Source organism: Lagopus leucura, unplaced genomic scaffold (genome assembly GCF_019238085.1).
Source record: "Lagopus leucura isolate 7727_CA_CO unplaced genomic scaffold, USGS_WTPT01 Super-Scaffold_73, whole genome shotgun sequence".
Lineage (NCBI taxonomy): Eukaryota > Metazoa > Chordata > Aves > Galliformes > Phasianidae > Lagopus > Lagopus leucura.
In genome coordinates, this window is record NW_024962252.1 from 45,511,115 (window position 1) to 45,536,763 (window position 25,649).

General features: G+C 36.1%; 1 protein-coding gene across 1 annotated transcript; it reads right to left on the reverse strand.

Annotated features, from left to right (window-relative positions):
• Positions 1–1,466: 1,466 nt before the first annotated feature.
• LOC122181813 (vesicular inhibitory amino acid transporter-like) lies at positions 1,467–25,649 on the reverse strand. The gene is made up of 2 exons (XM_042874559.1): positions 25,413–25,649; positions 1,467–2,618 (listed from the first exon to the last, which is right to left on the reverse strand). Exons 1-2 carry the CDS (start codon positions 25,647–25,649, stop codon positions 1,467–1,469), a joined length of 1,389 nt encoding a protein of 462 aa, XP_042730493.1.

Here is a 25,649-nt window from a genome sequence, read left to right on the forward strand (position 1 = left end):
TTTCAATGCATTACTTTAATTACTTTACATAACAGAGATTTAGTACAATAAAATTATATATATTCATTAAAGTACTCTGATCAGATTGCTTCTTGTCATAATGTTTAATCCCTAAAGTGAAATACATTGAGATGTTGATCTTTTTATTAAGCTGATATCTTTTAAAGCTAAAGATCTAGCAAGTTGTACAGGAACTTAACTGACAATCTGTTTACTGCACTTCATTTACTTCATTGAGCTTTTAATATCACCAGATAAAATAAAAAGATCAAAGAAATTTCCTGCTGTATGGGAACTGCTGAGTCACGGCCTGAACCTCTGATTAATCACCTGAGGTGAGCCATGAGTCAGCCAGAGGAGCACAGGTGAAGGCAATTCAGCTGTGCTGCCGGAAGGGGTGGAGCCAGGCTCCACCCCTCCTGGCCCTATTTAAGAGCTGGCTACCAGAGGGGAAGGATCCCTTCTGGAGATCCTCCTCTTTTGGTGTTTTCTGGTGAGCTCAACCCAAGGGTAAGCTCTTCCACTCTTTTTGTGATCCTTGTCTGCTTTGCCTTACTCTCTTGATTATATTGCGATTGTAACATCTTGATATCTACTGATTATACACAATTATATTGTGATTATAACATCTTGGTTATACACCTGCCTATGAGGGAAAGTGAACTGCGTATTAACTTTTTCATGCTACTAGTGAGAATTCTTGTAACCCAACCAATAGAATAACTGCACTGCAGAGGCGTGAATCTTTTGAATTACACTTGCAGAAAAGCTGCAGTCATCAGTTCTAGCTTCTTTTAGAACAAATTCCTTTTTCCACGACTATGAGTTGTTAGAATGCCCCTTTTACTCTGACTGCTCCCATTTGAACTCATGATAAAAGCAGGCTTTCAAAACTCTTGTAAACTGAGTTATCTTTTTACTTAGCTAAAAAACAAGAAGTAGAGCTTGCCTTACTTCAAATATGAAATTCACTGATTTGTTCTGTTCACATGTTGAATTACATTCTGCCAATACTGTGAAATCACATTTTATCAGTTGGCAATGACAGCTCTCTCAAGTTCACATGTCATATCCTATAAGCTAGATTTGATAGCTTTGAGATGAGCAGCATCTAACTCTATGAGAAATTCTGGTGAAGTTGGTAGAATCTCTTGCAGTAACTTTTTTAGGGCATGCAAATTATTAACAAAAAAATGTTGAATTATTTTATCATTACTTTAATGCTGAACCATCTCAGATGACTTTCTCCCTCTCAACATTTTAAATGTGGGTCATTTTGTACCTTTAAGCTATAAAGATTGTTCTTTATTTTTTAGAGCCACATATTTATACAAATCAAAGACCTGATCCTGCAAACATTCAAGCATATGCTTAATTTGACTTAGTGATGCAATCTCTTACATACAGATTAATGGGACAAAAGTGTATATAAGATTAGGGCCTTATTTGGCTTTCAGGAAATCTTTTTACCCCTCTCCAAATACTTTGAGTAGCCCTTTTATTGAGCATATAATGCCTGCAAGGCTGCAAAGGAAACCCAAAATAAAAACAGAGATATCTGCACATTTTTCAAAGAAGGATAGTTTTTTCCATTTAATCTTTAAATGGAAGAGAGAAGGAAGAAGAAAAGTCATAGCAGCACCTGTTATACTGCCTGTTAAACCCATCAGCAGGGCAAAATGTGGTATGAACATAGCCATCAGCAGAGTTAACAGGAGAAATACACTTCTTACACACAAAGCAAACAGTGGGGAACTGTAATTGGAATAGTTGCCTCTAGAAATACAAGCATAAACAATTTCCGTGGCTGCAAAAAAGGGCAAAGGATAAGAAAGAAGGGCCTTGGTTAATAGGCACAAATTCACTAGAGTTTGAAGAAATGATGGCAGGTTGTCAGTAACAACTTCCCTAGTCTCTCCACCCCAAGTTAAGAATGCAGACAGGGCAAAGGTTGTTTTCAAGACACAAGCAAAAAAGTGAGTCCAATTCAGCATACACCTAAATTCCCCTGGGTTTTTCATGTTACCTTCAAGTGTAGGAAGAAATATTTGTGAAGTGTAACTGAAAATTATCACCCCCATGGAGACCAAGAAGTCTTCAAATTCCAGAGAGAGTCTGAATTTTGCCCAGGACCACTGATGTATTTGTGTGAGACAGTAAGTCATCACTACAAAGATGATAATGAAATGGACCAAAGAACAAAGCTGGCTGAGTTTGGAGACAATTTTTAGAGTTTTGATAAATACACAAGGCAGCAGTGTAAGAAATGCAATTACAGACCAAGTTTTCTCGGTCACTGGTACATATGAAAAACTGTGTGACAGCAAATTCCCACTAACAACCAGATACAAAATACATGTCATGATCAGTTCCGTCACTTGGGTCACATTGACAACTATGCCACCTAGTCTGGGAGACAGCTTTTTGCAGCAGGCATTTGCAATATCTTCATATGTATCTCTCACTCTTATGAGCTGCCCATCTTCATTTTCTTCATACAGGCAAGCGATTAGAATTTTGCCTGTATAACAGCATAATGCTGCAGCCAAGACAATAAGAAACAGGCCACTGTATCCACTGTGGAGAAGAGCATATGGCAATCCCAGGACAAAAATTCCCTGAAGAGGAAAAAGAGAAATAAGAGATAGCAGAAAATCCCTGAGGCAAAATGTATAGTAGAAGTCATGCTCCCAAACTTGCCCTTCACCAAACACTGCTTTCACCAAACTGCATGGTGGAAGTGCTGCTACATCCAGCTAAATAACCATGAGAAGTATGTTTATTTATGACAACTGAAATTATCAGCAAAAATAACTGCTCATACTGACACACATGTAATGATAAGCTAGGAAAAGGAGAATGTGGATGAATGATATAGTCAGGTTCTTAGTTAATATTTAACGCTGATGTGATTTTACAAGGTTCCGAGGCAGTTACTCAGTCAACATACATATTAATGAAGTGGGTTTAATAACAGTAAAATTAAGCAGCTGTATCATCACCATCTCCATAATTTTCATTTAAACTAAAAATAGCATTGTAGATAGATCCAGTAATGACAATTCTCTTCAGTCTAATAATTGTTAACACACCTCTGGAAAGGAAAGGGCATTAAAGCAACAGCAGCATTGGCTTTAGCTTTCTTTGTGGCTTCTGAACTCCTCACACAATCTTTACAGTGGTTAAGTCCATTACTACAGCAATTTTGCTCAGAAGTTGAGATTCTAGATTGTGCAAACTTATTTAGGTGTCTAAACCACACATGAAAAATATAGACATAATTTTCTCTAAACACTCTCAGAAATGGACATAATTATATATATATATATTTATCCAGTAAAAACTGTCATTCAAATTTCATAAAGCAGTTTAGGAAAAAAATACAGTTAACCAGTTCTACAGAAATTTTTACTTCTGTATTTATTATAGCATTGGTGATACGATGAAATAAGAACTTTCATGGTCATGTTTGCTATCATACAGACAAGACATGATTTGTATCAATTCCATCTTAATTCTATTTCTGAACAAACCAGAACTTCATTCTACTTTGCTAAACCTGTGAACTCTCAAGAAAAAGAGTTTTTTTTACATCACATGAGCCATCAAGACATCCACCTGATGGTTCAAAACAAGTAGGATTTTCCTGAAATTCTAGATTTCATTTTGGTATTACCCAGTGGAATTAATTGCTACCCACATTTTTGAATAAAATCCTTGCTACTATGCACTCATCACTGATTGCTTTCTGAACATTACTCATTTCCACATTTTAAAATGCTAGTCATGGCTCTTTTCAAAGTAAATGGAATTTCCTTTAGAGAGCACCTCATTTCATGGAATATGTATTGGCTGAAGTTTGAAGGGACAAGTCCTATTTCTTAGACATACCTCTAATCAGAGAGGAGCTCTGTTCCCTACAGTTACTACTGAGTATTACTGTTTACAGGCTCAGATGCTTATATTTTATTCACTGCGAAACATGGCGGACCCTCCTGCTCTTCTTGAAGGGAGCAACAGGTTCTTTCCCTCTCACTTCCTAAGCAGGTAGTGCTGCTTACTGTTTTCAGGAAGAAGAAGTGAATTTGACAGTCTAAATCTCAGCTTATGAATTTTTCATCCATAATCTTGGCCATGAGATCAGATAAGGACGTTTCAGGCATGCTTTTGTCTTTTATGTTTTCTCAACTCACTCAAACATCGGTCTTTCTTGTGAAGGCAGCATAGGAGGCCGGCTCTGTTTCAGTTCATCAAGAGGGTTCGTGTTCACCGCGTCTTCAGGGGCTTTGTACCTTACTGCCCATTTCTTTGTCGTACACATTGTCTCAGGCTTGATTGATAAGGAGGGGCAATTTTTCAAACACTGAATAATCATCAATGTATATAAAGTATTACTGTTTTCTTCCAGCCATGAGATAGCAGTCTTTTCCAGGCTCACTACTGGCCTGAATCATCAACAGGAGAAGAAATATTAGAGCCCTGAAATTAAAACATTATTTTTCCTCTAAGACAGTGAAATTGTTCACCGTAAGCATTGCCAGTCTCACCAGACTTCACTCTAGATACAGATATCTGCAACATGTAGCTGAATAAGAGCTAGAAGGATCATATTAATTACATGCCTTAGTACCTCTTGATTAAAAGGTCAGCATCTTTGTATATTGTAACAGAGGTACTTTGGTTATTATTTACATAACAATACAGTTATTCACTTTCACTACATAACTATTTTGGTTGTTTTAAAGATTTCATTTTACAGCAATGTTTTCTGGTATAAATCACAGGTGCTATTTCATTTAAGAGCTGGGATTCCACTGTCTGGTTGATTGTACTTCAGTCACCCCAAACTCCCCACTCCATTACAGTAATGGCTTGGCTCCATTCTAACGTGGGCCTTGTGATCCAATTAGCTCACAGTTAGTGTTTCTTACTTATATGAACTTCATGGAAGCATTCAAAAGTGCTTAATTTCTGTTATTTAATAAGCTACTTACTTAAAAACACTAGGTATCTGACTACCTGGTCTGCAGATAGTACATGCATGTAACTTCTGCTGTCTTGCCATTTTTAATCACAGATTTCACTGACTGGGAAGATAAGTAATTGTCTTAAGTACAAAATGTGTTCTCTTACCTATGAAAACAATCCTTAGAGAACATTTACATAATAGTTTGAATTTAAAAGCATTGTAAATAAACCAGATCTGTGAAAAAGTCATGAAGATAAAAGCCACAATCATCTTGCATATTAACATAAGAACAATGATGTTTTCTCAGTTTCTTGCAATTTGTAGCAGGCTTATCTCATTTGCTCCATACTCACAGCACCACTGTTTTGCCCCTTAACCTGCATTTGGGAGTTCAAAAGGTATCTGCTGACCTGAAGGGTGACAGTGTAATTAAACTGCAGGTAAGTGTCAGAGCAGGCTTTACCACAGAATGGCTTTTTTTTTTTCCCCATGCTGAATTTAGGCCATTAGCATTTATCTGACTAGCCTCAAACTAAACCAAAGCGCAAGTGTTTCAGAGATACTATCACGTTTGACAGCCATTTGCAGTCCTCCCCACAGGTGTCTGCATTTCCCAGCTTAATTGTTAGTTTAATCAGAGTATGACATAATTCTAACCTCTAACATTTCCTTGCTGTTTGTTTATATCAATTTTATTTGGTACTTGTTTATATTAATTTTATTTGGTACTTAACACACAGCGTAAGATGAAAAATGTTGTTGTTGTTTTTTTTTCAACTTTTGAAATTTCAGACGTTATTAAATAATCTCATTTTTGCTCTCTCTATACTTTTTCTTCAAATAAACATAGAGCCATAGAATCCTTAGAGTCAGAAAGGACATCTAAGGGCCATATAGTCCAATTCCCCTGCAATGAACAGGGGCATGCACAAGTAGGTCAGGGTGCCCGGGACCTTATCCGGCTTTGACTTGAAAGTCTCCAGGGATGGGGCATAAATCACGTCACTGGGCAACCCATCCCAGTACCTCTCCACTCCAATTGTAAAAGATTTTTCTCTTATACCTAACTTAAAACTACCCTCTTTTATCTTGTTACTGTTTCCCCTTGTTCTATCACCCCAGACCCTGCTGCAGAGTCTGTTGCCTTCTTTTCCATAGCTCTCCTTTAGATACTGAAAGGCTACTATCAGGTCATCTCACAGCCTTCTCTTCCTCAGGCTGAACAGCCCCAGCTCTCTCAGCCAGTCCTCATAGGAGAGGTGCTCCGTTGTGTGGATCATTGACCTCACTGTTGATGTCACTGATGAAGATATTAAAGAGTATTGACCCCATCACTGACCCTTGGGGGACACCATTTGTCACCAATCTCCATCCAGACACTGACCTATTGGCCACCATCCTCTGGACTGAATAATGCAGCCAGCTCTTCGTCCATCAGACTACCCACCACACTGATATCTTTCCAATTCGGAGAGAAAGATGTTATGGGTTATTGTGTCAAAAGCCTTACTGAAGTTGAGATAGATAACATCAGTGGCTCTTCCCTGGTCCACTGATGCAATGATACCATCATAGAAGGCCACTAGTTTGGTCAAGCAGGATTTGCTGCTGGTGAAGTCATGCTGGCTTTCCCATATCACCTCCCTGCTTTCTGTGTGCCTTAGCATAGCTTCCAGGAGAGTCTGCTCCATGATCTTCTCTGGAACAGAGATGAAATTTACAGGTTGGTAGTTCCTAGGGTTATCCTTCTCACACTTCTTAAGAATGGATATGATGTTATTGTCACTACTTTTCAAATACCACAGAGAGTGGTGTGACACTACATAGGCCAGTTCCCTTAGGACTCTGGGATGTATCTCACTGGGACTCATAGACTTACAGATGTTGCTCTGGTGGTCACAAACCTGAACATGATCTTTGCTTACAGTGGGAGAGTCATAGTCTTCCCAATCTCCTCTTACCAAACCATATGTTTGAGATCTGTGTGGTGAGCAGTTATCAGGAAAGACAGAGGCAAAAAAATTGTTAAGCACCTCAGCCTTCTACTTGTCTGTTAATACCAGCTCATCTGTGTTACTCATTAGGGGGGATGCGCCCTCCTGGACTTTCCTTTTCTGGTTGAGGTACCTGTAGAATCCTTTCTTGTTTCTTCTGGCATCCCCAGCCAATTTCAGTTCAAGCTGGGCCTTGGCTTTCCTGATCCCACCTCTACACAGCCTAGCAGTTTCCTTATACTCTTCCCAGGGGACCTGTTCCTGTTCCCACTGCCTGTGCGTTTTCTTCTTACTCTTGAGTTTGACAAATAGGTCCCCTGTTCAGACACACCAGTTTCAAATCACTGGTTGCCGATTTCAAATTAAGTACACCGAGCTTAGAATTTGTAAAATGAACATTTCTACAGAAAGTGCAAATTTTCCTTTTAGTTGATATTTTCAGCATCTCTATTACTCTATCACTTTTCCCAGCTGGCCAGCAAAGGCTTTTCAATTAAGAAAGAACAAAGAAAATGAGAAAAAGGAAAGAAGGAGAGAAGGAGAGAAGGAAAAGGAAAAGAAAAAGAAAAAGAAAAAAGGAAGGAAGGAAGAAAGAAGAAGGAAAATAAGGAAGAAAAATGGAAAGAGAGAAAGAAAGTTTACTGTATTGGCACACTGTCAAATTACTATGAAATAGCAAGAAAATGTTAATGATGGCCACGAGGGCTGAAAGACTCTTTTTCAGACTTACAAATTCTCTTTGGATTTGATCCTCTGCTCCTACCTTTTCAAAAGTAACACTTTCTGTTAGAACCATTTCCTGTACATCACCAAGTTTAAACAGTTTAATTTCAATGTAAAAGATACCTTTAATAAGTGCTTAGATTACTGTCATTGTGAGAAAACAGCAAAGGCACTGTGCTGTGTGCTCTCGTTTAAAGTAGTTCAGCAACCTTAGACCATTTCTTGATCTATCTGTGGAAAATTCCACAGAGAATCTCCTCCACAGAGAAATTCTTTCATGGTGCATTGCTGTTGAACATGGTTTTTGTACACCTCTTAGGAGGACAGAATATGGACAGAGTATATCAGCACTGCTTCTCTGCCACTGGAATGGGGACACAGATAATTTCTATGCCATCAGTCAATCCACTTTTGGACCAGTCTGAATGCTCTCATCCAGTCTTGTGTCCAAATTACGTATGCAACAGATAGCTTAAGCTGTGAGGATTCAATTAAAAATGAGCAGCCAAAGGAGCAATTTCTTAAGTTGCCTCGCAGATCTTTGTTTTGTCCATGGAGTGTGCCTGCCTAAGTGGTTTTACTTTCACGTATTCTACTGGGAGACCAAATAAGCTGAAAAATTCTCTTTTAAGGTGATTTGTTTATAAAATAGAATAGCACAGAGAAAAAGCACTCATACTTGAGTACGAGTGGAGAAGGAGTTTTTGAAGCAATTCATTTTTACAGCTTAGCTTGAATGTTTATTTGCCAGCAGGGGGGGACCCAATCTTGCTCAGCAGGCTGACCCTTCCCTGGCTGTTGTCTCCCAAGATGATTTTAAGACTTTGTTATTTTCAACCCAGACTGATGATGGAAGTGCAGTGGGTATTGGTGTATGTTGCCAATGAGTGAACACATGTACCTGGGTGAAGGTCCTCATCAGCCCCTGGAGTAGACTTAGACATAGGCATCTGGGCCTACAAGAGAGGACTCGTGGATGAACTGGTGATCAGCCTTTAAAGAAGCAGCCTTTAAAAAAACAGTAGTGGAAAAGGCATGCAGGGTGAAGTCAGCTAGAATCTATTCGCCTTATCTGAACTTCCCCAAGATGAAACCCCAGAAATTACTGATCCACCAAAAACACAAAACCAGCAGGTTGGGATTTCCAATCTGTGTCTTCATATTAAAATATTTCTACATTTCTTGACGGCTTGACTGCAATTTTTTAACCACATAGTATCGTTTCTCATACCACCAAGACTGGATTCTTGTTTAAAAAGCCAAGATTTGCATAGAATGTCAAAATGGGATTGTTCACTTTCATACCGACTTTTTGACACTACTTCACCTCAGGATAAGTACATCTTCAAGGAATCAAATATGTAAAGAAAAATGGAGAAACAAGCACAATTTAGCATCCTGAGAAAACATCAACAATTCTTAATGTTTTAATATTTTTTAATCCCTCCCAAAATGCTTCATTTTATAAGCTATTCTGGCTTGAAATATGACACTTTAAAAAACAAAGCTGAATGAAAGGTAGTTAAAAGCAATGAAGATCAAATCGTGGTCAGAGCTGAAATATGTCAAGAGGAAATTGAATAAAATAGAGTAAAAGTGATGGTACAATAAAAAAAAAAAATATGGAGAGATTTCACCTTAAGACTTAATCAGATGAAAAAATAAATTAAGAAATGAAGATAAATTTAACTGAAAACAATTAAGTTAGTACAGCTCTGCTATGTGCAGAACACATGCTAATATGTCGGACTGCTGAATGAGGTCTGATTGCCTTTCTGGCAATCTGCAGTTACACCACTGGAACAGTTCAGTTAAGCCAAACTGTATTTCCAACATTTGATTCTGTGCATGAATTTGTGTTAGGCATAGAAACTACATAGGAAAATCTCCTTCATGCATTTTCTTCTAAGAGCAGAGACATAAATTCAAGAAGCATTTGTTTTCATTTAAAGTGCATTGTTTTCCAGAACTGCTGTAAAAGGGTATTGTTGTGGTATTTATATGAAGATACTACCTTATTAGCTCTACATTTTAAAATATGGCAAATCTCTTAATCTCATGCCATGATAATGGAGCTACTTGTTTGTTCATGTCCTTGGCCTTCTACCTTTCTCAGGCACCACTATAATAAAAAGAGATTTTGTATTTTCTTCCCGGTCACTGTGTACAACACAGAACAATATTGGACAAGCTCCTGATTATTGTACCAGAAAACTTCCTAACTACACCAGAAACTCATGCAGAACCAAAGAATTGCAGAATAGTTGAGTTCAGAAGAGATATCTGGGTCCATCTGGGCCAACACCCCCTCAAGTAGGGAAACCCAGAGCAGGGTGCTCAGGCCTGTGATGGTTTCTGAAGATCTTCAGGGTGGGAGACTCCATAAAGTCTGGGCAGCCTGTTCCTGTGCTCGATAACTTGCTTTGACAATCAATCTACACTGACAGTTACTTTTTTAGGATTTGTCACTTAGGCAGTTATTAATCCACTTAAGATGTATTTTACTGCTATGTTAATTGTTAAATCAGAATGTTGTGTATTAATGTGTCAAAAATCCTTTTAAAGTCTAAATATATTATTTTTCACTACCTAAATTACAACAAAGAATTATATAAAGTGTGCTTAATAAGAACAGAAAGGACTTTCTTCAACACCTAGAAGATTGACACTAATTATATTCCTACCTTTTTATTGCATATCAATTAAAAAGTGCATTAGTGTTACTTTATTTTTCTCAGAATTGTTAATAGGCTTAAATAGTTGGCCTGACTTTTTAAATATCATTATGATATCCATAGTCTACTGAAAATTCTAAACGTAGTAGCAATTGTGCATTATCAGATTAGATGTATCTATAGCTAAGTCTCCCACTTGCACACTTGCTAGGCATTCTGCTTTCAAAATATTGATGACATCTTAATATTCATTTAAAATTCTAACTGTAGTTATGTAATAGTTAATTGCCCCAGTCTAAGCTAATCATCAAATGTTCCTCTATAAACACTTGAAAAAAAAATCACCCCTATTTCTAACTCAGCTACCTTAAGATATGTGGATAGCAAAGATGAAATTAATTTTCAGCCTGTTTCTCTGGCTGGACAGTGAACAAAGTGTGAACAAACACCTTTGAAACTCTAAGAGCTGACTTCAAAATGTCTTATGCAGAATAGCATGATGCCATCCTGAAAAATTTCAAAATGACCAACTCTAATCCTCTGCTAGAAGTACATCTTGATTCCCTCGGATAGAGACTAGGAACAGTTTTTTATTATATACATTATTTTTATTATTATTTTTATTATACATTATTTTTAGAATTATGAACAATTTTACATGCTCCCTCTACAGCTAATAGATTTGCAAAATTCAATGCGAAATCTTAGGGAAGAGAGTAATCTCATACTACCAATCTCTAGTGGTTGAGATAAACCACTCACAGCACTGGTGTGTGTGACATTGAAGCCTAAGTCCACTTGCATGCCACAAGGAGGACAAAGGATGCTGGCTGATTTTAGATTTACCTTTTATACTCATTTGGAGTAGATTCTGGTTTTATACATACATCCTTCTCTTAATTCTCTTGACATTTATCTTTAGGTTAGTTTTTCTACCTTTTCATTTAGTTGAAATCACATATGTAGTTCTCTGTGGTAGTTAACATATGGCAGTGTGGAACAGGTAATCTCAGAATTTCAGAATTAAAACAAAAACATCCTAAATACTGTCCTAATCTGTGGAGGATGCATTTCTTCCTAATGTCTTCGGACTCCTGTATCTCTTTGTTAGACTTCATAACTTATAATTTACAACAATTACACTCAATCTCCCTCCCTTTTATTATAGGTATATATTTGTTAAATTTTAATTGATACATTCACATAATGACTGGAGTTGGAGGGGTTTTAACATGTAGGCGTACTGCTTCTTAATTGTGAGATGTGACTTCTGGACACCTCATAAATTCTTGTTAAGTAACTTTCAAATTACTTCCACTATTTGCTTTCTGTATTTATTTTTTCTAACCCATTATCTCTCAAAATTTTATCCAGGTTTTTAAAATTCTCTCCTTTGAAGTATTGAGTGTACGTATATTACTGTCCTCTGTTTTCGCATAATGAATGCAATTAGATCCACTGATCTGTTCATCTTTATTCAAGGTAATGAGGCTCAAAATAGAATTACCTTATGTTAGGTTCAATGCCTTTTGTGTTAGATAATTATCATCTATCATTTTTAGAAACTTTAATGATGTTTTACTACAGACTGCATACAACCTCCAGCACAGGTCTTTAGAATGGAAGGCACCAAGAACAATACAATTTGTCTTTCCAGACAACAGCTCTGACACAGATAATCACCTTTCTAAAGTAAAGTGCTGCACTCACTCCTTTTACCAATGTTCTTTTTTGTAAACAAGCTTTATCTAATTATTTTAAAATTTCAGTCACATAACTGTATTTGCAATATCAATTATGTTCTATTTCTCTTCAGTGTTAAGAATTTTCTGCTTCTTTAGCTGGCAACACAGACTCCTGGCATTAATCTACAGACACCAGGAAAGGATTTCATCCTCTTTCTTCCTCACTTATCTGTTTGTTCACAGAGTTTGAATTCAAAAAATACTAGTATTTCTTCTATGGAAAACTTCAAATATTGTCCATTGCCTGTATGACCTTAGCAGCTGATCCATCTCTTTTTAAGCCAGTGAAAAATCTTCCTATAACTTCAAGGTTGAAATGTACCCCAGCAATCTTGTTTTTCCTGGTTTGTCTTTATTCTTTTTGTCTGCCAATGCCAGCCTGCTTTAGCTTCAGGGAAGAAAGTGAGTAAGGTGTTTATTTTGTGATTAATGGCCACAATCACCTCATATACTGAGAGAAATTTCAGAAGTGTTGGTCTGTCAATCTTCAGGTCCCATAAACATTTGATAAGGCAGATAGACTGCTCAGGAGATGCTGGGATAAGAAACACAGGTAAGGAAGGTGCACAATCCATACTGTGAAATGTATGCATCCATTCGACAGAAAAAGAAGTCACTGTTTTTGTTCTCCTGTCAGTAGCCAGATTAGTCTTAAGAATCTCCTAAAGATTAGGTAAGGGAACAGAGGAAGGAAAATGTCTCAGCAAATAAAGATCCGATGTTATTGAATATGACAGCTGATCCCGTTGGCTTTGTATTTGTTTAAATATTTGTTCTCAGATTGAAATAATATGTTGATAGTTAATTCTGGTTTGATGGAAAATGTTAGTTTATATAAATTCATAGCTGTCTGTAAGAATGCTCTGAGCCAAACAAACTAAATCCCCCAAGCAAATTACCTTTTAAGAAAATATGTTATTTCCCTGAGTCTCAAAGGACAAAGCAAGATTTGGTAAAGGAATGAGAGCTTTTATTACGCATTATGGGGAGAAGAGGAAAAAGAGATGAAAAAATTAAAGCAGCCAAAACTAAAATTATTTTGAAAATTAGTAGTGGTGAGTGATGTGGAGTCACTGGCTGCTTATCTATTTCTCACATCATAGCTCATCACAGATTCTCAGGTTTTCACCTGAAGATAGATAGGCACTCAAAACATCCAAATATAGGAAAATGGGGTTCCTCAAAAGTGTGTTTGAAAGAGCTTAAGGGGAGGAAAAGAGGGAACTATGGGAGACTGGAATTAAAGCAAAGCAAAGCAGTGAAGACCCTAACATCTTTATCTGAGTCTGCACTGACATAACAAAAGGAAGTGTACAAGTGTGTAGAAAATCAGGCTGAGAGAAAGCATTCGGCTTGTTAGGATTTTTTATTGAGCATTGCCTATACTGGATTAGCAGCAATTCTTATTACTTACAAAAGCAAGGCTGCATAGAACAAATCTTACACACTTCTGAGAGGTGAGAAAGAAGCCAGGTTATATCTTCTGGAGGTTGGGTTATGTGTTGTGAAAGCTGGCATAGGATTTATCATGACTGCATGCAGAGTAAAAGGTGACTTACTCTTCCCCTGACCAATATTATCCTGTTTTTTCCTCTGCACAGACTCGTTCACCAACTTTTGATGGACTTCTACTCAACATATAATGACTCCCAGAGCTCGGCATGCAAAGGGGAAATTTCTCATCTTACAGCACTGCCAGGAGAGAATGCAGTTAATAGTTTGGGTGAAAGACCTAAATAGTGGTATACTATTATTTTTTGTGTCCATGAATCAGCCAACTGATATAAAATACTGCAGCATATTGTTGTATACATATGAAAAGATATTCCTTACTGCTTGGCTAAGTGTAGACAGCAAATCTCCAGTGCTTTTGTTCACTTAACCTCAGTTAAACTTCAGTGGCACCCTGAGGCTTCTGTCTTTAGGATAAAAGAAAGAGCAGTGGATTTCAATGCTAAAGTTTCATCACATGCAGATATAGATGAAGATGATATTGCAAATGAATTCCAATAGTGGAGGTGTCTCTATTCTGCAAGGAAATAAAAGATAGTATCATTCTTAAAATTCAACAAAGATGGATAATTCAACTAATTTTGAGTAGATTAGCCAGAAATCCCCTAATTTTTATAGTTAATAATAAAGAGAAAAATTAAAGATGAGAAATGAAATGTGATTTTTTTTGCACCCTCTTAGTACTCAGTATAAAAGCAAAACTATTTAATGTCTCCCTTCTGAAATAAATAAAAGAAAAATGGTCTACAGTTATGTATTGTGAAAGCAGGCATATGGCATATTGACTGCATGCCAAAGAAGCATTTTTAAGGTCTGTAGATGTAACATACTAAAACTGTTATCACTTGAGGAGTAATTTCTCATTATGGTTACACATACTGTGAGACTGCGGTTCTTGATATCTATCGGCCCATGAATATGAGTGCTGAAGTTATAAAATAAGTCAGATTTCTTCTCTGCTTTCATTTATTTCCATTGTTTTTCTTGGTCCATGACAACACTGGAAAGACATGGAGACAAGACGTTGCCCAGAAGTAACAGCTAAGAGTTTTTGGATGAACAGACTGAGGAATTTTACTTTCTTGACTTCATGATTACTCTAAGCTTTTAGATACGAATACTGTTTGCATGGATAGAAATATGAATATTTTATAGAATCATCTCATAGAATTTTTTAGATTGGAAAAGACTACTAAAGTCATCTATCCCAACCATTAATTTCATTAGCAAAGCAAAGTTAGTTTAGTAATTATTGTCAGAGTCTGCATCTCTCTCTTTTTTTTTCAACTTAGACTATTCTTACACAGCAGGGGAACTTCTCAGCTACACAGAGTTTCTTCTTTGCTCATACTTCAGTACTGAGAGCTGTAGTGATTTCATATTCGAGATATTTGATTAAGACTGCATTTAATTTCTGTTCTTTTCACCAAATTTTCATTTGTTATATTCAAATATCTGGATGAAAGACTTTTGTTTATTTATTTATTTATTGTGATATGAAGTTCTGGATTTTCATGGAAATTCAGTGCTGTACTGTAGTTTCTGAAGTAACTATTTCTTTACTCTCTTTGGTACACAAGGAAATGAGTGTTTCTTAACGTCTATGAACTCTATCTCATTTAAGTACTCTGTCTAAAACAGGTATGTAATGAATGAATACACATAGTAGCAGAAGAGATATGCATTACAAATCTACCTTCTTTGTGATGCAGTTAGAGATGAGATTCCTAACTTCCTGTATGTAAATACAGCAAAAATAAAATGACTGTTAGCTCTGGACAGTGCAGATAGGAACAAACATCACAAAAGGACTATTCATTCAAAGAGCATAGGACACTTCTTTTAGGATATACGAAGCTCCACCAAAGGTGCCTATCTTTCTTTATCACCTACAGAATGAGATGGATTTCCTTGTGAAGGCTGTGAGATTCTGAGGTGCCTAGGAAGAGCAAAGGAAGAGCTGGGCAGTTTGGGAACAACACCTGCACATGTGTTGTTATGTAACCTAAGAAATATTGCAATACAAGGTTATGAACCATATCAGGTAGCAACAAGGGATAGGAGAATATGACAGGCAAGAAGCTGTGAGGAAAAATAATATGATAAACATATAACTGAAGCATAAGACAAGAATCACTAGAAAGCTAGAGGGAAAGCATGAATTATGCAGACAATTATCCTTTCTGATTAGAAGAAACCTTTAGGGGTTGAATGGCAGCTCCTCACAATTTAGGAAACAGCAAAGAGCCTCTGAAATCCCATCTGAGTAGCAAAAGGAAGCCTACAGTTTTGTGAAAGTATTTTAGGTATTTTATTTTTAACTTGAGATGACAACAATAAAAAGTACAAAAGGAAAATCACTGAGAGAGGCTGGCTTCCCAGCAAAAGTGAAAAAGTCAGCAGGCAAGCAAAAACAGCAAAACCAAGAAGAGAGAATTCATTTTAAACCTTCAAATCCTAATTAAAACTTGGAAGATTTTTAAGACCCTTAAGGGAAAGTGACTAGGGAAATGTCATTTGGAGTTGGAGATTTGATGCAGCAAAAGAGACAAGGGAACTACATTAAAATGTGGTGAGATAGAATAGATCTCAGTGCCAACTCCTAAATATAATGTAAACAGTTAAATGAGGGAATTAGTAGTAACTATATATATATACATATGTATAATATCTTATAATATCTCTTACATTATGCTATTATATTTCACATATCTGCAAATTCTTGGAACTACTCATTATGTCTGAAATATGCAGTTTATTTTGAAGTAATCACACTAGAATGGTTTCTAAAACTGAAAAACAAAAAAATTTGTCTGTTTGTGACCCTGAATCAACTTCTAAAAAGGAAAACTGAGCCATGAAAGAAACGGTAATAAATGAAAACACCTATGGAAACACCAAGAAAAAATTTGTCATTGCCACTAATATCATTAAGCAACCAAATTATTTTTGTTCTAGGTAATTACAAAATACAATCTCTTAGTCCTGTTATTTGTCTCAGTTCATGAAATAGAATGAGACAAAATGAAACAGATAGTGGGATGAGTCTATAAGTTGAAGTGAATGTTTCCTCACTTTGACTCATGTGTTTACAATTTTGAGAAGTAAATATTAAATTTATTCTTTTTTTGTTGTTGTTTGGTGAATATAGTTTGCACATATGGTAAAGCTAGTGCCACTGGCCAAGAATACAGAGCTACATTTTCATCCAAGAAACATGGTATGTGTGGGGGGAAGAGGGAGAATAGATGCAAATGGAAGCCATTATTTTGTATTGTGCTTTTATACAGCTAACAATGCTAAAACTAGAGTACAATATATCATCTTCACTACTGTGTGTAATCAGTGTTTATGGCTTTTTATATTCTCAAATAGTTCAATTTACTCATTCAGACAAAGCTTGTGCCATATTGCTGAATCTCTCATTGTCAGAAATTATACAGACTGAAGTAAATGGTAGATTAAACATCCATGGATTGTGAGAAAGAAGCTTTGCCATTTGGAAAGTCAGCTAGAGAAACATTACTATTTCTGATTCTGTCAGTACATTATAATTATTTGGAAGTCCTTTATTTTTAATATTAAATTCTCATACCTATAGGTGTTGGTCTTGTCCTAGTATTTATTCTTTGATGAAACTTATGGCTCTCTGGCTCACCTTTATATATATATATATATATATATATATATAATATATAAACATGAGCTTCTTGCTGAAAAAATTGCTAATGAAAATGAAGGAAGTTTATTTCCTTCTGGAAAGGGCTTATATCTGGCAAAATATTTGCAGTTTACCAGCTATCATTATGCTATTCCTGCCTTAGAAGGAATGTTATCTTGGGAGGAATTATATATGTAAATGCTGTGTATTAAAGCAAATAAATTCTCTGAGGTTGTGCATCTTACAGGTTAAAGAAGTTAAATGGCAAGATTATAAGACTGTTTTCCATCAGGGATAACTAGTTAGTGATATGCGTGAGAACCTGTAAAAAGGCATGAGCGTGCACAACATATCAGCCATAGCAGGCTGGTAAGTCATTGTAAAAGGCAATACGGGTTTTATTTGGAAAGGTAGGTCAAACATTATCACAGCAATAAAGTAAGATGATTTATATATAAATTCAAAATTGCCAAATAATAATGGTTTTTAACGAAACCCCACCACGAATTAGAGGGGAAGAAATTATGCCATGTTTCTATTTTGCCTGTAGAAAATACTTAGGTACTGATAAGACCAAAAAGTCTGGCAGATTGATTAGTGTAGATTGAAAGTATTTGAGCTATCCACTTGACCAGAGAGAGACAAAGATCTTTGTTCTGCAACAAGTCTTGCTGTTTTGGGTTCTTCTGTGGAATAAAGTTGTCAGCTACTTGAAACCTATGACAAGTGTTTGAATTTGTTTGGTATTTACTATTTCAAAAGGTATAACTTTCACACATTTATCTTTAATATCAAGTTTCTGTCATTCTCTTGCTTTATAGGATTTTTAAGATGGCATACACATTTTAATGCCAGAATATTCTAAAAGTACTTCTATCTTGTTAGTCTGCTGACTTATTTTGTGCCCACAATGAATCTCAATCACAAGTAAAAATTATTCATATTAAAAAAAAAAAGAGGGAGGAAATTGGATCAGATACCAGGCTGATTTATCATAGCCCACATTTAAATGATCATTGTTTTGTAAAGAGTCTCTAAAATAGAAGACTTGTTGAGACTTACTTTCAAAATTATTTTCCTTATTGGAGCACCTGAGAGTCCTTGGTCAGAATCCCTTCATGCCAGACACTGTGCAAACAGACTGCAAAAAGATGGTCTCTTCTTCAAATAATTTAAAATCTAAGGGTGAGATAACAGTAAACAAATGCAGTGTGCAGTGAAGTCAATGAAACCATGACTCAATATCAGAAGCTGCAAGTCAAGAGAAGTAGTGGTTCTACTGTAGCTTGTAAAGGTGATGTTTTCAGCAAAAGGATATTTAAAGGCAGCTCAAAGAAGGGCAAATAAGTATCTTCATGTAAGCTGATAAGAATGCTTGTTTAAATTTTAAAGAATTCATGATCTTAATTTTAACCTGAAGAACTGAAATCAGTCAGCAGATGAGAAAGGTAAATGGTAGATTGCTAAGGAAAAGATGTGTAGTTTATGTTTGACTGAAAAGTTGAAGAGGTGTTAGCAAAGAGCTACGAATAATTGGTTTATAAATGAAGTATTCTTTTTGTTATGCAAGAATTATTGCAGTGAAAAATGCATGCTGGAGTTATTTAGCATGTGTACACTAGTATATATCTCCGTATCACTGCAAGCAAAAGATTTTTTAGGCATGAACACCTCTGGAACAGGCCATCTCCTGCATGGCTTGAAGGTTTCCTAATGAAGAAAGTAAAGATAAAGAGGTCTAGAGGGAGACACAATGTTCAGGTTTTCAAAGTATTACTCACAAGTAACATTTATTCCATGTATGTCATGGGAGAAATACACACTGACAAACTTTTTTTTGCAAATATATTTAAATGTAATGCAAATTACACCTCTGACACTTGGCAGGTTGTCTGTTGAGCTCTAGCAACACCACTGATAGTAGTTGGCCTTTGAAGACTATCAAAGTCAAAACCTCTCAGGTGAATATGTGCTTTCACTTCATTCATGGAACTGTTCTTGAGCTGAAATATAAAATGGTAGAAATACTGATGTGCCTGCTAAGAGTGTCAAAACACCTCACAAATTTCAATTAAACCAAAATTTTGTGCTATTACTGGCTGGAGAGCAAGGCTGTAAAGAGGAGAGCTGAGCTGGTCTCTTCCAGCTGCTCTCCTGCAGCTCACACTATGACTTGTGAGCCCTGAGCCCATCAGAGCTGCAGGGAGCTCACTCTCCTTGCAGAATGGGAGCAAAGGGGCCAAAGGGAAAAAGTGGGAGACGCCCAAGCCATAAACAGCCTATCAGCTCCTGCCCCTCAAAAGTCAGTTCCTTGAAGTGCTAGCACTTACAATTCAGAAGGCAATAGTCAGCTCTGCAGGTTGGACGCTCTAAATAATGCGTAGTGCAGAGAAACTTTATTGATCATGATCTGTTTCTTACATTTTAAAATCTGATTAAAATGTCAGGTAAACACTGGACCATAATAGCTCCATTCATAGGCTTTCCTGAAAAATGAGTTACAAAAGTGGTTGAAAAATCAGTCTCCAAATACTGCCTGTACACTTTTCTTCGCTGTCCTGAAATGCATACAGATCAGTGACAAAACTGCTTTTTTTTGCACTGGCATGAAACATTTAGACAAATGCATCAGCAAGGCATTGTGCTCTACTGCTGATATTGGCTTTCTGTTTCTAGGTGTTAGGAAGCAGGAAAGCTCTGTGGGAAGGGCACTGCTGCACACAGCCAGCTGCAGTCCCTTCCATCAATCCCACCACAGGGTGCAGCTGAGCCCATTGGCCATATTTGAGGCACCTTTGAAAGGTGTATGTGGAAAAAAGCAGAAAAGGCTTCAGAGGACAGTGTCAAACTGAACATAAAAATTCAGGATAAGTGTATTATGCATTACAGTAGCTTAGCTACTACTTCTAAGAATAATTACCTACAATATGATGGCTCTGAAATTTAGACATGAAATAGATATATTTTAGGGAGTTTCAGTTGACATGACTGGAAATTATAAACATTTGACATTGCTAAAAATAAAGCGTCAAATGAATAGGTTTTTGAAATACAAGATTATAATTCAATGTTCTGAACAGAACAATTTGAATTTATTTAAGCACAGCAGTGTTTCCAGCTACTGTTATCAAAAGGATGTGAGGTTAGCTATGTCACTAGGACTCAGGTAGAAATCAGTTAAAGAGATTAAAGATATCAGTTAAGAGTAAACATTTTAAAATAAATCTGACACCCAATGTTATCAGGATATTCACATTTATGGTTGATTTTGCCAGCTAAACCTCAAATGAGTGTTGAGTGCGGTATTTAAGAATGTCTCCCATCTGAAATACATGTTAATTACCTCAAAGTATCAACATCATAAATTATAGATCACTGTATATTGGTTATAGCCAACATATAAAGGTTATTAGAGTCATTTATGAAAGGGGAAATGTAAGGGTAAGAGAAAGGGAGAGAGAAGCAAACCTCCTTTAACTCTTGCTACTCGTCTAGTAGGAAATGGAATTTTGTGTCCATGGTACATACAAGCATAATCTAAGGACTGCATTAACTGGTAAAGATTTTTAATATGTCTTTTTGGCATCTAGAAGATTGCAGGAATTGTAATACTTTGACCAATTACTTTTTAAAGCCATATTTTTAACAGGTAGTATAGTGCTTTCTGAACCAAGGGTGCATATGTTGGGAATCATCTGTATGTCCAAGGAATAATTTGTGGAGTATTTATTCTATGCCACAGATCCTACTTGCTAGCAAATATGACACAAAAGGACTATGGAAAACTGATTTGCCACTTCTATCATTTCCATAGTAGTTATAGTAGAATATGCTGATGTAAATCCATTCAACACTCCCTCCATCTGTTCATTGCTCCAGTGATATGACAAACAACAAAAAATGCAAAAGTTACAAAACAGCAACTTAAATCCCATGAGAATGATACAACAAGGAAAAGTTTAGGAGTCCCGTCTTCATAACATTTCTAGTATTTACAGCTGATGAAAAGAAAACTTGGCTAATAGAAAACATTCTCTAATTAGATTTATGGGAATGGCAGTTAGTTAACTCAAAATAAATCCACTGCTCAATCTTTATACATCAAATCAGGAGATTTCTGTGAAGTAGATATAATCTCATTGCTGAAATATAACACATTTTTGTGAAAAAAGTAGAGTTGACATGAGAGAGAATATGTATACTGTATGCAGCATTCTTCATGCTATGTGAAAGTAAAGAATTATGGTGTAGAATCTGAGCTAAATTTGAATATGAAAGATATGAATAAAAGATTGAATATAAAAGGTTGAGTTTAGAAGTGACATGTCCAGAATCTTACTCCCTTCTCCCTGCTCCCCCACAAATAGAAAATCAGGGCATGAACATTAGTTACACACAAAATGCAACTTATATTCTGCATTTTATAATGGTGACATTCTATCAAAGGAAAAATGTATTTAAATTTAGATGGTCCTCAACATGTCCTAAGACTTTTTTGATCTCTAGTTGCAGCCATATGAGTTTGAGATTGCAAACACATTAAGAATAAATTTATCTAGTACTGTAGGTGCATTTTATCTAAAACTTTAAAAATTGGCATTTTTATGTGCATCATGTAGACATATAGGTTTGAAATTTTGCTTTGTGTTGTCACTTTTTGACTAGCTCTATTTAGAAACTTGGAATACTTGTTGTTCCTAGATTAGATATGAGCATCAGGCATCTCCCTTTAATTCTCAGTACCATCCTTTGATATGAAATACAGAAGATTGTTTCACTCAGATGTCTATAATTTATTGCAGAGTATGACTTTAGCCTCAAGGAATTTACTGCCCTGGGCAACTGACAGAGTTCACCCTTGTTCTCAATTTTGGAAAAATTGATCACTTAAGATCAAGATTTAAGTGGCTGTTTAGCTTTCTAAACACATAGGAATGTACATCTCTATATTTATAAAATACTTATACTGTCAGTAAATCTTGATGAAAGGCGTATTTAGACACTTTTAAAAGATGTTTACCTGTATATCTTTAGGGACATGCCTGTTAATTCTGCTTTGGTGTCACTCTGTTTCATACTTAAGACTATGGGAGTTGTTGATAATACGTACACTGCAGATTTAGTTATTTTAGGGAGGAGGTGGGTAACTCAGAGCAATCATCATAGAGAAACAAATATGAACTATTTGATATTCTTAAGTAAATATTATAGTCTCATACATGAATGGAGATAAGCCAGATCAGAACGCAATTTGGAAATTTATCTATAATGGCCCAGCTTGATGGAAATACAAAGATGGGTGTGAGCACAGTGAGGCAATGGGTGGTGTGTTTCAGCAATGATGCCATCACACTAAGTATGAGACAGTGGGTCACCTCCACTGGTTCAGATATTTATGAGCACAGCAAGCAAGTTCTTGTTCACTGTTGGTGAAGAAGCATGCACTGAGTCAAAATACACCTTCAGTATGATTGGATACATGTCATTATTTCACCAAATATGCAGGGGAGAACTGTGTTTTTTTATACAAGCATCATGGAGCTGAAAGTAATTGTACTTTGGAATTGCCTGGGTACATGGCTGAGTATTTTAATTGTTAAACTTGCTTGTCCTGATGAGACCAAATAAGGCAAGGTAGACTTACGGTGATGTAAATTACAGTCATAATAACATGAACTTTGATTCCACTATGAAAGGCTATAACATTAGAATTTAACTGCTATTTTTTCTTGCTACTGTTGCTTTGCTCATATATCCAGAGTTACTGTATAAGTTAGAACAAAATTTTTTGGCCTTTTACTGCTCTACACAAATACGACTTGCATCACTCTGAGAGATGATACTGTTCATTTTCCCTTTTGAATTAATTCAGGTTTATGGTCTCTGTCGTTACTCAGATTAACTGGATACAGATTTTCATTTGCCTGTTCAGTGTTGGAATATGAAACGTGTTTCCCTGGAAACTTTAAATGTCTCAGGCAATCATTTACATAAACAGCATTGTCATCAAAGCTGCACAATTTTTCAGTTGAAATTAAAAAACAAACAAACAAAAAAACTATGTCATTGATTGAAAACATTTGCATTTTGAACAATCTAAGAAAACACTTCTATTTAATTTTGGGAACCAAAGATGTACTTGTTCTCATTATAAATACGAAAATAATTTCAATAAATACTTTCACTTATAGACTAACAGTATTCTGGAATATCTGTTTAAAACAGGTCTGAATTCTGCTTAAATATTTACCTCTAATTGTCATGCAAGACACTGCTGCTCTTTCCTCTGGGTAGGGCAAAAACTACTGTCTTTTTGGCACACATTGCTTTCACCAGTCAGGAATGTTTGGATTATTTTAATTATTATTCAGGTAATTCTATTGTTCTCTTCAAAGCTATTTACAGAAGTTTCTTTGAACTGTTATTTTTTTTCCCTCACAGGTACCCAACTAATATTTTTTTCTCCCGTTCTGCCTTTCCTCTTTTCCTTCTTCTGTCTACCCTTTTGCCTAAATGGAATGCCAAAGTATTGGGAAATAGGAAAAGTGCACGCACGTGCACATATGTCCTCCTATATGCACTCAGCACTGCACTGTCATTAGAACATTTTGTCAATTCTTTTAGATGAACTGTAGCTCCCAGGTTTTGCCATCTGCTTTAGAATGAAAGCCCAGTACAATGGTAGCTGCCTTCTCTTTTAATTATGATTTCTAAAATATTTGAGATCAAAGAGCAGCATGCAAAGCTTACAAAGCTGAAAGTTTTAACTCAGACCATAGTTACTGATATGACTGGGTAAGTTAGCTTGAATTTCTCCAGTTTTTAAATGGGCATCTCTATGTAACAGATCTATTTTTGAGCTGGAAGCCATAATATTAATGATTGTTAGTAATTGTCTATATAAAGACATTTGGGACTTTTTAGACAATTTGATGCATTGCAGAGACATTATTGCTTTTGTTTTTCAGAAGGAAAAACAATGAGTGAGGGAGAAGGTGACTTCTCAAAAGGTCATACAGCAAATATTGACAAAATTGAGTTCCAGAATGAAATCTTGGCTTTGGTTAAATCAAAGGTAAAACTCACAAAGATAGCAATGGACTCTCAACCCAGGCTCCTGTTCTGACTAGAAGCTGATGAGACATATCAAAGAGAAAAAATGTTACTAAAAAGTAGCTTGGCTATTTTAGGACCTCTATTCACAGCTGAGTACTTTCTGAGTATGATGTGATACTGTGCCCTAAATGTTATTACATTGGCTCTCGTGTGGTGGTGCTCATGTCTGAAAATAGAGCGAGGTTAAAATACGTCCTTTTTCTTTTACTCCTTTGCAGAACTGAAGGATGAACTGAATACATAAACAAATGTTCATCAGCATGAGCACAGAATTATGTGACATCGGAAGGATTTTTTTTGTATAATTGGATTGCCATAAAAAAGTCAAATAGTTACTGGGACTAGATGTATCTGTGGGTATCACTTTCTTCTTACCATGTCAAACACAAATTCAGTTGTAATGATTGAATTATGTAAGGAAAAGAATCACGAAAAGTGAGAAAAAGAATCTGAAACATTTTATGCTAAATTTAAGGACTCAGAAAAAGGACTCACATCCACAGAAAATGCTAGGACCAGATCCCTGGGTCTTGCCAACTCGACTATTTTCTTTAACACTGAAGAGTATTATCACACTTTGTGTGTTTCGTGCTCCAGTTCATATCTAGTGTAACTTACACATCAGAAAATATTTGACCTCAATCTAACTCTTATTGCCCTATTTCTAGGAGATATTTTTCTCAATTTTCTCATACTTCTCCGTAACTGAATTAAAATATACTTACCAAATAAAATTTACAGACTTTTAGAACAGATGCAATCACCACCTTTTCATTTTCTACTAGTTTAAATATTTCTGAAGTTTTAAGTAACATCCCTGTGTATGTTTTTTTTTTTTTTTATTCCATTTGGAGCAATAGCAAAAGTAAAAATTTCACAGATCATTTAGAAAATTGCAGAATGATGGTGAATTAAAAAACAAACAAACAAAAACAACAACAACAAAAAAAAAGCAGGCTAAATGATGACCAAATTGTAAAAATTATAGTTGTAATGAGTATAGCAGTAAGAATTTACCTGAATAGCATTGGTCACATTCCATCCTGCTTCCCAGCTGGAGAGCAGTTTTACCCGGGCCTGTGGCAGTGGAGCTGGAGTCTCATATCCTGGATCCTGATGGCAGATGTCAAGCTCAAATTTCAGGGGTCCATCTGGCTTCTCTCTCTCCTCACTGTGAACCCTGTTCAGTTCATCTCTTCTAGCAAAATTCACATTTTCTTCATCAGTGTCTAGGCAACTGTCCCATCTTACCAT